The sequence below is a fragment of the Alligator mississippiensis genome, chromosome 5, assembly GCF_030867095.1.
Source record: "Alligator mississippiensis isolate rAllMis1 chromosome 5, rAllMis1, whole genome shotgun sequence".
Lineage (NCBI taxonomy): Eukaryota > Metazoa > Chordata > Crocodylia > Alligatoridae > Alligator > Alligator mississippiensis.
In genome coordinates this window covers 39799921-39812871 of record NC_081828.1, presented here as the reverse complement: position 1 = coordinate 39812871, position 12951 = coordinate 39799921, and the positions used below count along the sequence as shown (strand labels likewise).

Genomic DNA, 12951 nt, shown 5'->3' with positions numbered 1-12951 from the left:
CAGAAAAGGAGCTGGGAGTTACAGTGGACAAACTGAGTACGAGTCAACAGTGTTGCAAAGAAGGCTAACAGCATATTGGGCTGCATGAGTAAGAGTGTTGCCAGCAGACTGAATGAAATGATTATTCCCTTCTATTAGGCACTGGTGAGGTACTGTGTCCATTTGTGGGTTCCCCACTACAGAAAGATGTGGACAAATTAGAGAGAGTCCAGTGGAGGGCAACGAAAATGGTTCAGGGGCTGTGGCACATGACTTCTGAGGCTGAGGCAACTGGGCTTATTTAGTCTGGAGAAGAAAAGACGGAGGGGGGGATTTAATAGCAGTCTTCAGCTACCTGAAGAGTGGTTCCAAAGAGAATGGAGCTAGACCGTTCTCAGTCGTCACAGAACAAGGAGCAATGCTCTCAAGTTGCAGCAAGGGAAATTTAGGTTAGATATCAGTAAAACACTGGAACAGGTTGTCTAGAGAGGTTGTAGAATCTCCATCCCTAGTGTAGTTTTTAAGACCCGGCCAGACAAAACTTTGGCTGGGATTTTTTTAAAATATAATTCTATATATACATAGAGTTATATATATACATCCTCTAGCATAAACTTTCTATCACACCTTTAAATCACTTTAAGAAACCATGCACCTGTTGGAATAGATGATCTCCTTAGGTCCCTTATTTTCTATGATTCGGTGACCCCTTCCTCTATTGCAAGGCCCCCTGTCTCCTCCCCAGGCAAACTCTCATGGGCAATCCCATTCTCTGGTTCCCTCAGCCCTTCTCCCATACACCAAGGGCTCTGGGGGCCTCATAGCCACCCCTTACTGAATCTCTCGGCTCTCCAGTGACTTTGGCAGCGCCCTCTGGGCACAACCCATAATTGGCTGAGCCCACAGCTCTACTATCCCCAGCCTGGGCCACAGCACCACCTCTCCATGCTGTCCTGGGCTGCACCAGAGGGTCCCCCAATCCTGGGCAGCACTCACTGGGCACTTGGGATGTGGCAGGTAAGGGACCAGGTACCAGGGCACAGCACTGAGTCATGCAGCGGGACTGACGCCAGCAATGCCCCCCCCCACCAAGCAGAGGGCCGTGTGCCCCACAGACCTCCCCCACCCCGCTAGAGGCTCTGGGCGTCGCCCCCTCCTCCGCCCCTACGAACCAAAATGTCCCGGAACCCTCGGCGCCTGGTCCTGCGCGCGCGCCGGCCGGAAGTGGTTGTGGCACCCGCACCGGAAGTGCCGGCGCTGCAGCGGCGGGAACCTCCGAGGGAGAGAAGCTGCCGCCGCCGCTCCTCCCCACTCCCGGTTACGGACACAGGGGCCACTTCCGTGGTGGTGGGGGGGGGACTGCAATAGGTGTGACACTCCCCGCCCACCACACCCCGGCCGTGGGGGCAGCTGAGGTCCCTCCTCCTAGGGCCCCCCTGCAGCCCCCCCAGGGGCGGATCAGGTCCCCCAGGGTGAAACTGCCTTGTGGCACTAGGGGCTGGGGCCAACTGGGGGGAGGGGGCTTCCCCAGGGATTCACGGTGCTAAGGTGGGGATAGGGGTGATGAGGAGGAGGAGGGGCAGAGCCATGGTGGGTCTGACTTTTTGGGGGGGGCGGGAAACAATGGGGGAGGGGATGGGGATGATGGGGGGGGTCGGCGGTGGGGGAGGGGTTTGGGACAGCGGGGAGGAGCAAGGGAATGGGGCTGGCTGTTTTGGGGTGGGGCAGGAGGTGGGGCTGATGGAGAGGCAGGGGGAGATGGGACTGGAGGTGCCATCCCTCACCTCCTGCCCAGTGCCTCTCCTTCCACCTGCAGCCATGGCTTGCCACCTTGTGAGCCAGGACGGGAAGCACGACCCCGTGCCCCTGCCCAACGGCATTGCCGTGGTGCTGGGCCGTGGCCCCGAGACCCGTGTGGCCGACAAGAAGTGCTCCCGGAAGCAAGGTGAGCCGGGCCCCCCCTCCCCCCAACGATTCCCTCTACTCTCCATGCACTGTGTGTAACTTCCCCCAACCCAGGTACAGCCCTCCCAAACCTGCTTGCTCCCCCATCCCAGACCATCTTGTCTGGGGAGTGGCAGGGGGGCTAGGGTGTCTGGATTTGGCAGCATGGGGGTTGCTTGTTCTGATTCCCTCCTTGCTGTTTTCTTTTGCAGTGGAGCTGCTGGCTGACTACAAACAGCAGGCAGTGAGAGTCACTCAGGTAAAGGGTGAAGTCAGGCACAGGGGCCAAGAGGCAGGTTTGTAGAGGAGTTGTTTGTACAGGGACCCCATGCCTGACACTGAGATGCAGCTGGTTCCAGGGTGGAGTGTGTCTGGGACTACTTATGCAGAGTTCTCTTTCCTGGTGCTGAGATGCAGCTGGCTCTGGGTTGGGGCACATCAGGGATCTCTTACCCAGTACTGAGATGTACTTGCCTTTGGGGTAGAACATGTTAGGGCCTGGTTATACAGAGCGCCCTCTCCTGGTTTTGGGATGCGGCTGCCTTTGGAGTGAGCACCTTGAAAGCTGGTGCATCTTGCTTGGCACTAAGATGCAGCCATTTCTTGGATTGGGGCACGTGGTGGGCTATTTATACAGGGACCTTTCATTTGGTACTGAGCTGCAGCTGCCTCTGGGGTGGGGGCACCTTGAGGGATGGTTATTCAGTTATCCCTTGCTCAGTGCTGAATTGCAGGTCCCTCTGAGGTGGAACAAGTTGTGGGCTACTTATGTGGCCACCCCTCCCCTTGGGCTAAGATGCAGCCACCTCTTGGGTGGTCTCCCCTAATGCACCCCCCCTTTGTTGCAGCTGGGTGTAAATCCCACCTCAGTGGACAACCAGGAGCTGGGGCAGGGCAAGAGCGCCACCCTGAGGGAGGGGCAGACACTATGGCTGGTAAACCGCAGCTACCCCCATGGCCTGCGCTTCCTGGCCCTGGCCCACTCCCCCCACAAGACCCTGCTGGACTTCTTCAGCTCCAAGCGCCAGCCCCAGCTAGAGGGGGACAAAGATGAGGATGAGGAGCATCCCCACAAGAGACTGAAGGCTCCCAGCCCCTCTGAGGAGGATGAGGAGGAGGATGATATTGTAGCCACCAAACTGCATCAGCTGCAGGACACAGCTGCCCAGGCCCAGGGAGCAAAGAGTGGGGCTGCCCCCCAACCCTTGGGGGGGTCCTGGAGCCTGCCCCCCCACCCCCAGGACTCCTGGGAGCAACACAGCAAGCTGCTGGTATTCACTAAGGAGGGTGTCATGCCCAGCACCAAGGTACTCTCTGGTGGAAAGGGACAGGACACCTCTGGGAGCTGAGGGATTGGGGTTGTGGGGAGAGTGGTGAACTTCTCTGCTCCTCCCCAACTCCAGGCCCTTGATTCCCTGTCTCTGCAGGTTGCTGGGTTTGACCTGGATGGAACCATCATCACCACTCAGTCAGGAAAGGTTTTCCCTACCAGTCCGGACGACTGGAGGTAAGGACGGGTTGGGAGTGAGGGGCACCATGAAGCTGGGGGGGGGGGGGGGGGGGGAGTTGAGGGCTGGGACTGCAGTAGGGGACCCCAACAGAGCTGGGGGAAACCCAGGAGTGGGCTGGCTGGGGGCAGGTGTGGGGAGCATTAACAGGGTTTTGTGGGGCAGGAAGTCAGGGGCAGAGTGGGAGACGTTGACAGGGTTGTGTAGAATGAGATGGAGAAGGAACTTAGGAGTTCTGGGGAAGAGCTAGGCACTGGCAGGGCTGTGGGCAGGGGGCTGTGGGTCAGGAGCGAGGGACCCCAGCAGTTTCCAGCGTGTGAGGTCTTGGGATAACTCCTGTCTCTTCCCTCCCCCTCTCTCCACCCCCCAAGGATCCTGTACCCTGAGGTCCCCCAGAAGCTGAAGCAACTGCAGAGAGAAGGGTATAAGGTATTCCCCCCCACCTTGGCCCCTCCCCCCATTCCCTCCCCCAGCCTCTCCACTGACCCCCACATTACTGTCTCCCCAGATCATCATCTTCACCAACCAGCTGGGGATCAGCCGAGGCCGCCTGCGCCCCGAAGTCTTCAAGGCCAAAGCGGAGGCAGTGGTGGAGCAGCTGGGGCTGCCCATACAGGTGAGCAGGGCTGGGGTTGGAACCTGGGATGTGGGGGGTTGGGGGGCTAGGGGGTTGGACCCTGTCTAGCTCCTGCCCCCCTAGTGCTCAAAGATGCCCCCAGTGCTGTGTGTAGTCCCTGATGGCCAGCTCAGATTTATAGATTCTAAGGCTGGAAGGGACCTCGGAAGATCATCGGGTCCAGCCCCCCTGCACCAAGCAGGACAGATGACTGGGGGTCAGGTGACCCCAGCAAGGTGACCATCCAGTCTCCTCTTGAAAATTTCCAGGGTAGATGATTGCACCACCTCTGACGGGAGATTATTACACAGTCTGGACACCCTGACTGTGAAGAAGTTTTTCCTAATGTTGAGCCTGAATCGGTCTTCCAGGAGCTTGTGGCCATTACTTCTAGTTTTCCCCTTGGTTGCCTTGGTGAACAGTTGCTCACCAAGCCCTAGATGTATTCTGCTAGTGTAGCAGTAAGCTGCTATCAGGTTCCCTTTCAGCCTTCTTTTCTTCAGGGTGAAGAGTCCCAGATCCCTCAGCCTTTCCTTGTATGGCTTGCCATGTAATACCCTGATCATACAGATGTCTCCTCTTTGGCTTCTCTCAAGCTTGTCCATGTCTGTTGAAGTGTGGTACCCAGAACTGGACACAGTACTCCAGCTGCAGTTTAACCAGTGCTGAGTAGACTGGAAGAATCATCTCCTTGGTTTTGTTGGAGGTGCATCAATTGATGCATGCCAGAGTATTACTTGTGGCCATTACTTCTAGGGTATTATTTGCCCTACTGGCTACAGCATCACACTGCCAGCTCATATTCATATTGTGGTCTGTTATTACCCCCCAAGCCCCTTTCATTCATGGTGCTAATCAGTTTGGTGCTGCCAAGTCTGTAGGTGTGTTGGGGGCTGCTCATCCCAAGGTGGAGCACTTTACATTTCTTGACGCTGAACTTCATCAGATTCCAGTCTGCCCAACTTGCTAGCCTGTCTAGGTCCGCCTGTATCTGTAGCCTATCTTCAAGCATGACCACAGTCCCCCATAACTTGGTGTCATCCACAAACTTGGCCAGTGAACTCTTCACCCCCATGTCCAAATTGTTAATAAAGATGTTAAAAAGTGCTGGACCAAGCACTGACCCCTGTGGGACACCACTGCCCACTTCTCAGCAGGAAGACAGATAAGGTCACTATGACTCTCTGGGTCCTATCCTGCAGCCAGTTTTTCACCCACCTGACTGTCTCGGAGTTAAGCCCATAACCCAGTTTTCTCACAAGGACATCGTGGGATATGAGATGAAAGGCCTTTTGGAAGTCTAGGTATACAATGTCAACCGGCTCTCTCGTGTCCAGATGGTGAGTCACCTGGTCATAGAAGGAGATGGGGTTGGTAAGACAAGACCTGCCCATGCTGAAACCATGCTGGCTGTCGTTTAGAATCTTCCCTTCTGCAAGCTTATCACAGATAGACTCCTTGATGAACTTTTCTAGGATTTTCCCTAGGATGGAAGTTGGGCTGATTGGCTTATAGTTACCCGTGGCCTTCCTCCTGCCCTTCTTGTGGATAGGCACAACATTGGACCTCTTCCGGTCCTCAGGGACTTCAGAGCACCATGAGTTGTGGAAGAGTTTCACCAGGAATTCCGCAACGACTTCAGCCAGCTCCTTCAGCACTCTTGGATGAAGAGCATCCAGTCCCACTGACTTGTATATGTCTAATTTTTGTAATTAGTCATACACCAATTCTACAGCAGTAGTAGGAAGGCGATTATTCCTACCGTGCTCATCTTGTACTCCTACCTGGCATTTTTTCTCTTAGTCCTGTGAAAGACCGAGGCAAAGTAGTTATTCAGGAGTTCAGCTTTTTCCTGGATGCCAGTGACCAGCTCTCCTGAGTTGTTGAGCAATGGCCTCACGCTCCCATTTGTCTTCGTCCTGTTCCCTGTGTACCTAAAGAAGGACTTCTTGTTGCCCTTGATTCCCGTTGCTAATCAAAGTTCGGTCGTCACTTTAGCCTTTCTTATCTGTTCGCTGCAAATGCAGGCCATCGTGGAATAGTCCTTCTTGAGGCCTGCACTGAGCTTCCATTGTTTATAAGTCTCTTTCTTAAGAGGACTGTGAGTTCCCCGTTTAGCCAAGAGGGCTTTCCAGCCCTTCTTTTACCTTTTCTCTGCATGGGAATGGACTTCCTTTGTGTTTCAAGGATCATGTCCTTAAGGGACAACCACTTTTCATGTGCACCTTTCGTCTTTGGTCCCTGGTCCCGCAGCACTTGGTGACCTAAGCTTGTTGGAATTTGCATTTGGACAGTGAACATGATGGTTTAATAGTTGTTGTTGCCCAGACTTCCCTGTATATTTAAGTCAGTCACCAGGTTGTCTCCTTTGGCCAGGACCAAGTTTAGCACAGCATCATCTCTGGCTGGCCCACATACCTCCTGAGTCAGGAAGAGCTCCTTGACACAGTTCAGGAAAGATTGTAACCGATCCAACTTGGCCAAGTGTTCCTCCCAGGAGATGTCTGGATAATTAAAATTGGCTATGACTGCCATGTCATGTGCATGTGTGGTCTCAATCAATTCTTGGGTGAACTCCAAATCGAGTTCCTCCCCCTGGTTTGGTGGTCTGTAGTATACACCTACAGTTAGGTCTCTCTCACCGCACCGCCACAACTTAACCCAGAGAGTTTCTAGATGTTCATTTTTGGAGCTGTTGTCAGCTTCCAAAGAGGCACTTTCACATAGAAAACAATGCTGCCACCTTTCTTCCCCATCTGGTCCTAGTTGTGTGAGGATTCCCACCAGGTCTCCGTAATCCCTACAAGATCATAATGCACACTAGGGAGTAGGAGGGCTAGCTCCTCCTGCTTGTTCCCCATGCTCCTGGCATTAGTATATAGGCACCTGAGATGGGCTGGCTTGGGGTGGGGGTGAGACTGCTCCTGTCTGTGTCTCCCACATCACACATGCACAAGCCACCCCCTTTCCTCTTTCAGCTGCTGGTTGCCACTGGTACTGGGATCTACCGGAAGCCTGTGCTGGGCATGTGGGAACATCTGTGCCAAAAGGTACCCAGGTGGGGGATGGCAGCAGGGGTTTATGGGATAGAGGGGTGTGCGTGGAAGGGGATTGGGGGGGGGATGTTAAGGATGTGGGGGGGAGGGGCAGCAGAGTCTTGAAGGGTAGAGGGGATGTGGGCTGGGGGCGTTGGGGAAGAGGCAGTAGGGTGGGAGCTGGTAGGGTGGTGAGGGGCAGGCAGGGTGTGTGGGGGGTGCTGGGAGAGTGAAGTGGATGAGGGGTTGGCAGGGCACTTACCCTTCTTACTACCCCTCCCCAGGCAAACGGGGGCCTGTCTGTATCCATACAGCACAGCCTGTATGTGGGAGGTGAGTGTGGGGGAAGGGGGCAGCCTCTTTCAGGTGTGGGATAGGGGCTAGGCCTCAGGGCTGGGTTTGGGAGAGCCCCTCCCCAGTCTGGGGACACAGCAGTGGTCTCCCCTCCCAGCCATAACGAGCTTGGGATGGGGGGTGGGTACTGGGGCCTGCGAGGGGGAAGCAGGAGGCTCTGCCTTCTGGGGTGGGAGGTGTGGGAGGCAGTCCAGGCTAGACTGTGAGGGTGGAGGGCATTGGGGAAGTTGGAGGAAAGTGACAGGTTACTCCAAAACCCTTCACCCTGGGAGCTGCTGGAGTCCCTCAACCCCGATCCATAGCGCCCTTGCCCCAAGTCCTGTCGTCGTGCGTGTCATGTTGTCGTCGTCATCTGTCCGTGTGTCGTGGTGTGGCGTGGCGTGGCGTGTGCGTGCGTGCACGTGCCCCCCCCCCGGGTGCTTGGCTCTTACTCCAGAACTCCTGGGTAACTTCCCCTCCTTACTCGATACACAGCCCTGCTAGTGTCTCCTACTCTACTCCAGCTCTCTGCCCTCCAAAGCCCCTCTTGGGAATGGTAGGGCAGACACTGGTCTACACCATGGGGAAAGCAGCAGGGCTGGAGTGGGGGGTATCACCTCCTTGTCTCACCCAGATGCAGCCGGACGCCCCCCGAACTGGGCCCCTGGGCACAAGAAGAAGGATTTCTCCTGCAGTGACCGCCTGGTATAAGACCTGCCTCCCCCAACCCCCTACCCCACCCCACCCCAGTGACCCCCTGACACCGTCTCTGCCCCCAGTTTGCCCTGAATGCAGCACTGCCATTCCATACCCCCGAGGAGTTCTTCCTGGGTTGGGCACCTGCCCCCTTCCAGCTGCCTGCCTTCGACCCGGTGAGTGCCCCACTTTGTCCCTGACTTATCCTCTGGCAGGGCCTGGCCATTTCCCACTGCCCCCCTTCAGCCCCATGAGTACCCCCTTCTGGTCCCAGGGTCCTGCTCCATTCCAGGGCTCTGCCTGCCCCTCTCTGCCCCTGAGGACCTTCCCTCTGGGGTCCTACCCAGTTGCCTGTGGGGCAGGCAGGGTCTTATGGGACAGGGGGAGGGAGGGAGGGGTGTGGAATAGGTGGAGATTGAGGGGGTTGGAGAAGGGCAGCAGGGCATGAGGGATGTTACACCCCTAACAACAAACTGCCCCCTGCCTCAACAAACTCTCCCAAGGAGCACTCTCTCCCCACATCCCAGGCATCCCTTCCCTGCTGCTTAACACTCAAGATGTCCCCTGCCTGGGCTTGGAGCACCCCCACCCTCCTGGCTGAGCACCTTAAAAAAGGCCTCTTCTTGGGAGGGAGGTGAGAGGGGCTGGGGCAGGCACGGTGTCTCTAACATCCCCACTCTTTCCCCTCTCCCCCTACAGAGGCACCTGGATCCTGATGGGCCCCTTTATGACCCACCCAACGCCCTCTTGGTATGGCCCACACCCGAGCTGGTGGTGGCTGTTGGCTTCCCTGCAGGTGAGTCTGGTTCCTCATGGCACAGCCTCTCCAGCTCCCACAAGCCCTGTGCTGCCATGATCCCATTGGCCAGCCCCGAGTTTCCCCTCTGCCCCCACCCCCAGCACTGACCCCATCTCTTCCCCCTGCAGCTGGCAAGTCAACCTTCCTGAAGCGTCACCTAGTGCCTGCTGGCTATGCGTACGCCAACCGGGTAAGGAGGATGCACAGTGAGGGGGACAGGACTCCATCTCCCTCATGTGGTGCGGATCTGAGTCCTTCTCGCCTCCCGTCCTCTCCCCCAGGATACACTGGGCTCCTGGCAGAAGTGCGTGGCAGCCTGCACAGCAGCACTGCGCCAGGGCAAGAGCGCAGCCGTGGACAACACCAACCCTGACCTGGAGTCACGTCGCAGGTTGGGCTGGAGGGAGAGAGGGAGGGAGACACTGAGACTGGGAGTGCAAGCTTGAGACCATGGGTGGATCTGGGACTTTGAAAAGTGGGGTGCAGATGCTGAGAGGTCCCATCACGTATAACACAGCAGGTATTTTTCTCGTTAAAAATAAACTAGAAGCTTCCCTAACATCGTGGGGGCCCAGGGCTGTATTATTTCATTTAGGATTGAAGCAGAAGCAAATACAACTTCATTGCAAAAAGTTAAAAACAATCTGCTGGGCTGTGAAATAGGAACTTCATCACCAGGAGCAGTGAACACACAATGGCATTGCAGAACAAAAGGCAGCCTGATTGGTGGAGCATCAAGACCATTTAAAATGTAGAGAGGGTTGTTAACACCTATGGAATGAAGGGTTCAGAAGGGATAAGGAAGATGATTATGAGCCATGAAGTCAATTGACTTCTGCAGCGCTGCCTGACTGGAAATGCTGCTGCCACTACCCCACAGTTGGTTTTAAATTTTGGGTGGAGCAGAAATCAAAGGCAGTGCAACCAGTGCCCTCCACCACTGCTGTAGACCAGTGAGAGCTCAGGAAAGGGTTGATATGGATGATAGCATGTTTCTTTTATGTCCTGTTTAAGCAGGAATCAGAATCATAGTGAAGTCAGGCTGGAAGGGACCCCCAAAAGTCATTTATAGGGATCTTAGTTGTCTGCAAGAAAAAAAGAAAGCAGAAAATTTCCATTTAAAAAAAATGTGCACATCCTTGTTTTTCTGCAGTTTTCTATGGCGAGTGGACAACTAGGATCCCATGTCAGTACAAAAAGGAAGGATCAAAGACTTCCCTCCAGAGGGCAGTTTTAGTCACAAAACCCTCAGTTCTTAGTCCTGCTTTGCTTGTACATAGCTTAAATTAGAACCAGCCTCATCAACTACTGCTTTCCACTTGGAGGTGTTCATTGCCCTGGAGTGATTCATTAGGTATGGGGATTTCCACCTTTTTTGGTTGGTGTACCCCTGGCAGCCAGTCAAGAAGCAGGGAGTACCCAGTTGATGAGCCTGAGGGGTCCCCTGTGTGCAGCAGTGAAACCAGAAGTGCCCCCACTTCTCCACACTGCTGCCGTGTACCCCTGGGGCCTTAACAAGTACCCCCAGGGGCATGCATACCCCTGGTTGGCAACCCCTGGCATTAGGTAAATAATCCCACTGTAAGATAGAGACATAACTGCTTGGATCGTTGTACCTGAGGAGTAGCATCCATGGCTCAGTGTCTGGTTGGGAGGAGACATCAAGTGCCGTTCCCTGACTGAGGGAGTCAGCTGACTTCATAGTTCAATCTCCCTGATCTCTTTTACACTCTTCATTGCACAGCTGTTAACAACTTTTTCTTTTTAATGGTCTTGATGTTCCACTAGTCAAGGCTCTCCTAGGGTCTTATCTTTTAAGGTGGGTCATGTAGCTTGGGGCTGGTCAAACAGGGTGCTAGGCATATCCTGCAGTGCACTTCTGTCTTCAGGGCGTGTGCACATTGGCAATGTCAATCTGGATCATTAATGAATTATTTGAATTAGGGGATGAAGTGCATCTTGCTCAAGTTGGGTGGAGGTGCAGATATTCTAGAGACTAGAACGGGTCTAGAATGGATGGAAATGGGTTTTTCTCTGTGGCCATAGGCGACAGGACTAGGAGCAATGGCCTCAAACTGCAGCAGGGGAAATTTAGGTTGGAGATGAGGAACTTCCTGATTATCAGGGTGGTCAAGCATTGGGACAGACTGCCTAGGGAAACTGTGGGAGCTCCGTCCTTGGAAGTTTTCAAGAGCAGGGTGGGCAGACACTTGGCCGGGATGGTTTTAAGTCAAGGATTATCCGGTCTTGAGCAGATGGCTGGACTAGATGTTACTTTGTGAGATTCCCTTCAGCCTGACTTTACTATAATCCTAGGAATGGAGTGCCCCTTGCAAATCAAGTGACAATTCCATCTTTTCAGCACTGGGGAGGCCTTCCTTGGAGCACTGGGTCCTGTTTGGGGCCCTGCACTTCAAGATGTGGGTGGATTTGAAAGATCCCAGCAGAGCACAACAAAAAAGATCAGAGACCTGGGAAGCAGGATTTACAAGGCTGAAAGAGCTGAGACTGTTTAACCCGGAGAAGACTTACGGCAATTGCAGAGAGAACAGAGATGGATTTTTCTTTGTGGCTGCAGGGAACAGGACAGGACTAGGAGCAATAGCCTTGAGCTGCAGCAGAGGAAATTGAGGATGGAGATGAGGAGGAACTTCCTGAGGGTGGTCAAGCATTGGGACAAGCTGTTTAGAAAAGCTGGGATCTCCATCCTTGGGAGTTTTGAAGAGCAGGTTGGACAGACACTTGGCTGGGATGGTGTAGTCAGGGATGATGCTGCCCTGAGCAGGACTGGACTAGCTGTGACCTTGTGAGGTCCCTTCCAGCCCAACTGCTTTGTGACCTTGGGGATGGGGGGACCTAGGAGAGGTTCTCCAGTCCCCCTCTCCCCTTGTGAATCTCTCCCCACTTCCCCAACCAGGTACATTGAATGTGCCCAGGATGCCGGGGTTCCCTGCCGTTGCTTCCTCTTCATGGCCTCCTTGGAGCAGGCCAAACACAACAACAGGGTGAGTGAAGACCCCTCAGAGTGGGGAAAAAGCCACTGCCTCACTCCTGCCCTGGATCCAGATCAGGGCCAGTGCCCTATGGAGGGGAAAGGTCTCATCTCCCACTGACCAGAGCTCATCTGTCCTTTCAGTTCCGGGACATGACAGAAACAGGGCATGTCTCTGTCACCGATGTTGTCCTCAACACCTACAAGTGAGTGCTGGGGAAGGGGGCACTCCATAGGGGGCAAGGGAGAGTTCTCCCTGCCTGTAGGCAAGTTTGTAGTGCCAGGAGCAGAGACCATACCTTAGGGGAGAAGCTCGCACAATGTGGGGTGGGGAGGGCAGGCAGAGGCAAAGTAATCCTGAATGCAACAGGGCTACTGCTAGGGGGAGGGGAGACCCTACCTAGGGGAAGCTCACAGCACTGAGCCCCTCCTCTCCCCTAGGAGCAAGTTCGTGGCGCCAGCACTGAGCGAGGGCTTCTCCCAGATCCTGCAGGTGCACTTTGTACCGCGTTTCCCTGATGCCCGCCTGGCTGCACTGTACCGCCAGTTCTCTGACGGCTGAGCCCCAACCTGGCCTGGCTTGCCCTGCCCTGCCCCCGCATTGACCCCCATCCCTGATCCAGTGTCCCCTGCTGGTCAGGATGGCACTGTGCCACAACTGGGGGCTTTTACTGTTTAAGACGCTAATAAAGAGATACAAGAGACCTCGGCCTTGGTGCTTTTACCCCAGATGGGGCCCCAGGGGTAGGGGTTTTCCCTGCTAGGGGGCACTAGCCACCTCAAGGGGTGGGGCACGGGGGGGAGGGGCACAGAGTCTTTCCCCTCTAGGGTCACTGTGCCCAAACCCGGGTGTTTTGGCCTCTAACTGCCCAATGGGGGTGCCCAGACACCTGGGTTCTTTTCCTAGCAGGGGAGGGGGCACTCGTAGGAAGGTGCTGAAGCAGGTAGTATGATCTACTGGGGCTGTGCTGGGGAGGCATTGCCAGGGACCAGGCATACCCATGCTTGGTAGTGCCCCCTGCCCTTCAGCACTGGTTTGGTAGTTTGGG

The 12951-nt window shown here is 55.1% G+C and overlaps 1 protein-coding gene across 4 annotated transcripts; it reads left to right on the top strand.

Moving 5' to 3' along the window:
- Positions 1 to 1214: 1214 nt before the first annotated feature.
- PNKP (polynucleotide kinase 3'-phosphatase) lies at positions 1215 to 12606 on the top strand. 4 transcript variants are annotated; one of them, XM_014597139.3, is made up of 17 exons: positions 1215 to 1347; positions 1796 to 1924; positions 2136 to 2182; positions 2772 to 3230; positions 3351 to 3430; positions 3803 to 3860; positions 3940 to 4047; positions 7026 to 7097; positions 7367 to 7415; positions 8050 to 8120; positions 8195 to 8287; positions 8811 to 8907; positions 9039 to 9100; positions 9192 to 9301; positions 11828 to 11915; positions 12047 to 12108; positions 12344 to 12606. In XM_014597139.3, the coding sequence occupies exons 2-17, from the start codon at positions 1798 to 1800 to the stop codon at positions 12462 to 12464; spliced, it is 1704 nt and encodes a 567-aa protein (XP_014452625.1). In that variant the 5' UTR covers positions 1215 to 1347; positions 1796 to 1797; the 3' UTR covers positions 12465 to 12606. The 4 variants fall into 4 exon arrangements, 3 of the variants coding, with proteins under 3 accessions (XP_014452625.1, XP_019344423.1, XP_006274927.2); XM_019488878.2 differs by having other exon boundaries at positions 1775 to 1924; XR_009462404.1 differs by lacking the exons at positions 1215 to 1347; positions 12344 to 12606 and adding an exon at positions 11489 to 11639 and having other exon boundaries at positions 1675 to 1924; positions 12047 to 12058.
- The last annotated feature ends 345 nt before the right edge of the window (positions 12607 to 12951 follow it).

Bases quoted from the DNA above. Each gene is read 5' to 3' on its own strand.
- PNKP (XM_006274865.4), top strand. From the start codon at position 1,720: ATGGAGAGGCAGGGGGAGATGGGACTGGAGGTGCCATCCCTCACCTCC. The intron at 4,048-7,025 runs GTGAGCAGGGCT...TTCCTCTTTCAG, and splicing joins AGCTGGGGCTGCCCATACAG to CTGCTGGTTGCCACTGGTAC. The intron at 8,288-8,810 runs GTGAGTGCCCCA...CTCCCCCTACAG, and splicing joins AGCTGCCTGCCTTCGACCCG to AGGCACCTGGATCCTGATGG.